We start from the raw sequence: 7,385 nt of genomic DNA on the forward strand, positions 1-7,385 counted from the left end.
ATCCAGTGGGGCACGCCATCACCAACACTGGGTTCCATCTACCAGCTGAAACAAGAAGAAGAGTCTCCAGTGGGCCAAGCATCACCAACAACTGGGTTCCTTACCAGTTAATAACAAGAAGAAGAGTCTCCAGATGGGCACAGCCATCGTACCAACACTGAGTTCCTACCAGTTAATAACAGAAAGAAGAGTCTCCAGTGGGCACGCCATCACCAACACTGGGTTCTACCAGTTAAATAACAAGAAGAAGAGTCTCAGCTGGGCACGCCATCACCAACACTGGGTTCCTACCAGTTAATAACAAGAGAAGGTCTCCAGTGGGCACGCCATCACCAAACAGAGAACAATTAGGAGTGGACAAAATATTGCCTGCTTCGCGATCACGGTTCTGTTGCGTCATGCTGATAGAGAGTCAGGATTTGGCATAAAACTCGATCATCCTGGCCATCTCTTGCCTGTACCGGCCTAAAGTACTGGTGTGGGTAGAGTACGGGCTAGGTCTGAATGTGCTAAGAGTACTTGGTGTGGCTAGAGTACTGGTGTGGCTGAGTACTGGTGTGGGTGGAGTACGTGGTGTAGGACTGGGGTACTGTGTGGTAAGTACTGGTGGTGGCTAGAGTATGGTGGTGTGAGAGTACTGGTGTGGGTGGAGTACGGTGTGAGGTGGTGTTGGGTGGGTGACTGTGATGTGGGTGGAGTACTGGTTGTGGCTAGAGTACTGGTGCGGCAGATACTGGTGTGGGTGGATACTGGTGTGGGTGGAGTAACTGGTGTGGTGGTAGTTTACTGGTGTGGTGTGGGATACTGGTGTGTGTTGGATTTGGGTGTGGTAGAGTTTTACTGGTGTGAGGTGGAGAAGTACTGGGTGTGGCTAGATACTGGTGTGGGTGGAGTACTTGGTGTGGTGCTGGAGTACTGGTGTGGGTGGAGTACTGGTGGAGGTCCTGGTGGGTAACTGGTGTGGCTAGTAGTTGGGTGAGTACTTGGTGTTGGGTGGAGTACTGGTGTGGGTGGAGTACTGGTGTGTGAGTGGAGTACTGGTGTGGGTGGAGTATGGTGTGGGTGCGAGTACTGTGTACTGGTGTGGTGAGTACTGGTGTGGGTGGGTACTGGTGTGCGGTGGGTACTGGTGTGGCTAGAGTACTGGGTGTGGGTGAGTTAGCTGGTGTGGGTGAGTACTGGTGTGGTGGAGTACTGGTGTGGGTGGAGTACTGGTGTGGGTGGAGTATGCGTGGAGTTGTGTGGGTGGTACAGGGGTGAGTACTGGTGCTGGGTAGTGTACTGGGGGGGTGGAGGTCATGGTGTGGCGTGGTAGTACTGGTGTGGGGTTACGAGTACTGGTGTGAGTGGATACTTGGGTGGTGGGTTATGGCTTGGTGAAGTACTGGTGTGGGTAGTGTACTGTGTTGTGGGTGGAGTTACTGGTGTGCTCTCTGATGGGTGTACCTAATAAACTGGCCGGTGAGTGTATATTATGACGTTTGCTAGCCTAGCATGGATTTCAACTTCTCTCAGATTCACATTCACTTAGAAATGTCCACACTTACCAAGAATGGCATTTGGTAGTTCATTTCAGCCGGAGATGGTGGCTTTTAGCATACTTTTGGCATCTTTACCAACAGGATAAAACATATACAGTGCCTTGCAAAAGTATTCATCCCCCTTGGCGTTTTTCCTATTTTGTTGCATTACAACCTGTAATTTAAATTGATTTTAATTTGGATTTGATGTAATGGACATACACAAAATAGTCCAAATTGGTGAAGCTAAATGAAAAAGCAATATATATTTTTTTTAATTTGAGAAAAAAAAAAGGAAAAGTGGTGCGTGCATATGTATTTCCCCCCCTTTGCTATGAAGCCCATAAATAAGATCTGGTGCAACCAATTACCTTCAGAAGTCACATAATTAGTTAAATAAAGTCCACCTGTGTGCAATCCAAGTGTCACATGATCTGTCACATGATCTCAGTATTTATACACCTGTTCTGAAAGGCCCCAGAGTCTGCAACACCACTAAGCAAGGGGCACCACCAAGCAAGCAACACCATGAAGACCAAGGAGCTCTCCAAACAGCTCAGGGACAAAGTTGTGGAGAAGAACAAATCAGGGTTGGATAAATAAAAAAATATCTGAAACTTTGAACATCCCACGGAGCACCATTTAAATCTATTATAAAAAAATTGAAAGAATATGGCCCCACAACAAACCTGCCAAGAGAGGGCTGCCCACCAAAACTCACGGACCAGGCTAGGAGGTCATTAATCAGAGAGGCAACAAAGAGACCAAAGATAATCTTGAAGGTGATTGAAGGTGGAGCTGCAAAGCTCCACAGCGGAGATTGGAGTATCTGTCCATAGGACTACTTTAAGCCGTACACTCCACAGAGCTGGGCTTTACGGAAGAGTGGCCAGAAAAAAGCCATTGCTTAAAGAACAAAATAAGCAAACACGTTTGGTGTTGTGGGAGACTCCCCAAACATATGGAAGAAGGTACTCTGGTCAGATGAGACTAAAATTGAGCTTTTTGGCCATCAAGAAAAACGCTATATCTGGCACAAACCCAACGCCTCTCATCACCCCGAGAACACCATCCCCACAGTGAAGCATGGTGGTTGCAGTATCATAACGTGGGGGTGTTTTTCATCGACAGGTACTGGGAAACTGGTCCAAAATGAAGGAATGATGGATGGCGCTAAATACAGGGAAATTCTTGAGGGAAACCTGTTTCTGTCTTCGAGAGATTTGAGACTGGGACGGAGGTTCACCTTCCAGCAGGACAATGACCCTAAGCATACTGCTAAAGCAATACTCGATCGGTTTAAGGGGAAACATTTAAATGTCTTGGAATGGCCTCGTCAAAGCCCAGAACCTGAATTGAGAATCTGTGGTATGACTTAAAGCTGAACCCATCCAACTTGAAGGAGCTGGAGCAGTATTGCCTTGAAGAATGGGCAAAAATCCCAGTGGCTAGATGTGCCAAGCTTATAGAGACATACCCCAAGAGACTTGCAGCTGTAATTGCTGAAAAAGGTGGCTCTACAAAGTATTGACTTTGGGGGGGAAGGTGAATAGTTATGCACACTTAACTTTTCAATTTTTTCGTCTTATTTCTTGTTTGTTTCACAATTAAAAATATTTTGCATCTTCAGTAGGCATGTTGTGTAAATCAAATGATACAACCCCCCCAAAAATKTATTTMAATTCCAGGTTGTAAGGCAACAAAATAGGAAAAATGCCAAGGGGGGTGAATACTTTCGCAAGACACTGTAGCCTGCCCTGCATAGTAGGCTATAGATGCAGACCATGTTACAGCTTCAAAGGGAGAGATCGTTCGAGGAAGGAGATGGAGACAGTTTGACAGATTAAGGTAGAAAAGCTATCGTTAAGAATAATCATTCATTTACACTACTGCTATAGGGTTTATTGGATATAGTTACTTAAAAATACAATAATGTTTTCATATTACAGCAGTTATGATGGTTATTGATTATTTATTTACGTTCTTCATCGTCACGGTTATACAATTACCGTACCAGCCCTACTTGAGTTTTTGAGATCATGCACACCCACTCCCTCCCCTCCCTCGGCTCCAGGCTGCATCCAGCAGCTGCGTCTGTCAAAGCTGCAGCCCTGAAGAACCATCGCCTCGACAACCGCAGCCTCTCCACGCCTCGTCACCAAACGGGGCTTTGATCAATAAGAGACAACTCTCTAGCCTCTCTAGGCTGCTTTTGACTAGGGCCCATAGGTAAAAAGGGACGCATCCTCTAGTAMCTCTCCCTCTCTGCCACTTCAGCACTTCCAGACGGCACACCCCCAGTGTAGCGTTTCATTAAAAAAAACATGAACAAAAGTGTTTATTTATTCAGAGTTATATTTTCTACCAGCTACTCTACAGGGCAATGGTGATAATTCAGAGCCGAGACTTCAAGAGAGAGAAACGGTTTGCAGCACTCGAACGCCTCTCTCTCTCTCAAAGKTTTTCTTCTACGAGGTAAAACTTCAAAGGAGATGGGTAATAATACAGATGAGTTACTGTGAATAGCATCGTGAAGCTCTGCTCCTCTCCTGTCACGGCAGTACAAACTAAAGAGGGTCATTACACTAGGGAAGGACTGGGACAACGTTAAAGTATATGTCCCAAAATGGCACCCTAATCCCTACCTAGTGCATTACTTTTGACCAGAGCAGTACTATTCATGGATTTCACGTCAATACATTGCTGAAAGTATTATGAGGTCCGACTGAACTTTCTACTCTAGAGTACATTTCAGTGACTTGGAAACACAATTACATTTTCTAAAGGTAAATAATTAGTAGGAAAACCTTTTGTCATCATTGTGATGTCGTCAAATTGACTTTAGAATAGCTAACGTTGTGAGGGGAGAGCACCAGATTTTAGCTAGCTAATGTTAGCATTGCTAGCATTGTTGCTAACGGCAACGTTGCCATCTATCTAAAGTAAATCTGACGACATCGCAACGATGACAAAGTTGTTTCCCACTAATTATTTGCCTACTTTAACAATGTCATTTTATTTCCAAGACACTGTAGTGTAATTTAGGCAACATTATCATTAACACCTGTTTAGAATGAATGGACAAAACTAAAAAGTTGTTCCCCAGTCCCCGGAGAAAGTTCATAACAATGGCGTGACCCGGCCGTGAAACTCACGAATACAGGGACTAGAGTACCGTCAGTGTCAGTGACATGGGCCATTAAACACTATATAACAATCTCTCCTTCCATACAATATGTTGCGATACACATTTTATTTATGTGTATAATAAAATACTGAAATTACTATTACTTATACCACTGCTTTGTATAGTCGATTCTGACAGGTCACGAGTATACCACTGCTTTGTATAGTCGATTCTGATAGGTCACGAGTATACCACTGCTTGAGGAGAGATTAACAAAAAGACAGAAGACATTCAGAGTGTATGGAGCAGGCAGAGGGAGATAATGAAATGACAGTAATGAGATATCAGAGTGGTACTGGAGGAGAAGAGATAACACGAAGACAGAAGATATCAGAGTGTATGGAAACAGAAAGATAATGAAATGAACGAAAGATATCAGAGTGTATGGAGGAAGAGATAACAAAAGACAGAAGATATCAGAGTGTATGGAGCAGAGAAGATAATGAAATGACAGAAGATATCAGAGTGTATGGAGGAAAGACAAATAAACACAGACAGAAGATATCGATGAGTGTATGGAACATGTGGAGATAATGAAGTATGACGAGAGAGATATCAGTGTATGGAATCAGAGAGATAACACAGACAAGAAGAATATCAGAAGTGTATGGAACAGAGAGATCACACAGACAAGACGATATCAGAGTGTATGGAGGAAGCGATAACACAGACAGAAGATAAGTCTAGAGTGTCGAATGGAACAGAAAGAGATAACACGACAGAAGATTATCAGAGTGTAAATAGGAGGAAGAGAATAAAACAGACAGAAGATATCAGAGTGTATGAACAGAGAGATAACACAGACAGAGATATCAGAGTGTATGGAGGAAGAGATAACACAGACAGAAAGATGATCAAGAAGTGTATGGGAACAGGAGATAACACAGGAAGAAGATCAGAGTGTATGGACCGGAAAAGATCAAAAGCGATAAAAAGACGAATCTAGAGACCATTGACGGAGCCGTGGAGCAATACAAGCTGGAAATCAAATATTTTCTAAAAAAAGACAAACAGAAAAAAGGATATTGTCCATTCCAACAAAAATGTTAAGATATTCAATCCACGAGTTGTGAACAGCAATGGTATTTTCTGTACCTCGCAGAAAACTTTTCTGGCTTCTGTCTCGTAGAAGAGCCCCACGATGATTCTGGCTCTTGCCGCTGGGGATTCGAAGAGAGGGGAGAAAAGATTCTAACAACAGGAGATGGGATAACAACACTAAAGTCACAGGAACAGGTTGAAGCAGGAGGGAAGCAACCACTCTAATGGGAGGGGAGTCCTCAGATGTACAGGTATCGGCCGGTACTCCCACCATAACCGATATTGGTAGAATTTAAAAAACAGGGGGAATCTCATGCTGTATCAAGACACTTGCTGCCATTTTCCTGATGTCATTATTGTCACAATGTATGAAATCAACTTTTGTAGAGGCATAAGTTAATGGACAATTGCTCTTTATGAGAATTCAGTGTTTGTAAAAATGACACTTTTATTACTTTTCCCTGCTGTAAAATATATATTTGCGATATTGGATTCGGTACACATCACCACACACCACATGATAGCAACGCTACACACACACACCACACATCACCACAACTACGTCACACAGCTACACACCACACAACACAGCCTAAGTGATGTGCAATGCAAGACAGGCACACACACATACACAACACACCACAACACAACAACCAGGTCACAGAGAGCACACACCAACACATACACACGACCCCCTGCCCAAACCCAAAACGCAATGCACCGCGGCAGCAGCAGATCATCTTCCCCTCTGGTGTGTTACATTCATGTTGTTACCATGGGTTCTACGGAATGACCAATTAATTCACACACCAACCCAGGCCGGCATGCCCAGGAAAGGTTATGCTAAAGTAGGCACCAGCGCAGGAAGAAAGCAGGAGGAATGATAGGGAGGAGAGGATGAGGGGGGAGGGATGGGAGAAAGAAAGGTAGAGGCAGGGGAGGGGAACAGAGGGTAGAGGAGGAGCAGAAAGGTAGAGGTTAGAGAGGGGGGAGGGAGGGAGGGAAGGAAGGGGACAGAAAGGTAGAGAGGTAGAGGGAGGAACAGAAAGGTAGAGGAGAGAGGGGGGAGGGAGGGAGGGCAGGGAAGGAAGGGGAAGCGAGAAAGGTAGAGGAGGGAAGGGGAACAGAAAGGTAGAGGGAGGAGAGGGAGAGGGGGAGGAAGGAGGGGAACAGAAAGGTAGAGGAGGGGTAGAGCGGACAGAAAGGTAGAGGAGGGGGGAGGGAAGGAAGGGGAACAAAAGGTAGAGGAGGGAGGGAGGAAAGGGGAACAGAAAGGTAGAGGAGGGTAGAGCGGCACAGAAAAGGTTAGAGGCGGGAGGGCGGAAAGGCGGAACAAGAAAGGTAGAAGGAGGGTAGAGGGAAGGAACAGAAAGGTAGAGGAGTGTCATGACCGTGCCCTTATGGAGGAGGAATCATAGGCGCCCCCCCCCCCAAAAGGTTAAATGATGAAACAGTATTTCTGGTAATGTATTTTGGATGGTCCGTGGGTTATTTAAAGAACATCCTCCGTATTTGTTAATCATTTTGGTATTTTAACTAAGGAACAGTAGAAAAACATAATGTATCTCTGAAATGTGTAATATTTCCCCGTTACAGACTTATCATCTAAATGTTGTGGAACTTTATATGATTAAATA

General features: G+C 44.6%; 1 protein-coding gene across 1 annotated transcript in view; it reads right to left on the reverse strand.

The window, feature by feature from the left end:
* Positions 1–7,385, reverse strand: part of LOC139025249 (gamma-aminobutyric acid type B receptor subunit 1-like) — a 26,276-nt gene that overhangs the window by 1,759 nt on the left and 17,132 nt on the right. The window contains exon 5 of the mRNA XM_070440325.1: positions 5,803–5,858. Coding sequence (XP_070296426.1) covers positions 5,803–5,858 — 56 coding nt within the window. The remainder of the gene's footprint in view (positions 1–5,802; positions 5,859–7,385) is intronic.

This window comes from Salvelinus sp. IW2-2015, unplaced genomic scaffold (genome assembly GCF_002910315.2).
Source record: "Salvelinus sp. IW2-2015 unplaced genomic scaffold, ASM291031v2 Un_scaffold2422, whole genome shotgun sequence".
In the NCBI taxonomy this organism is placed as follows: Eukaryota; Metazoa; Chordata; class Actinopteri; order Salmoniformes; family Salmonidae; genus Salvelinus; species Salvelinus sp. IW2-2015.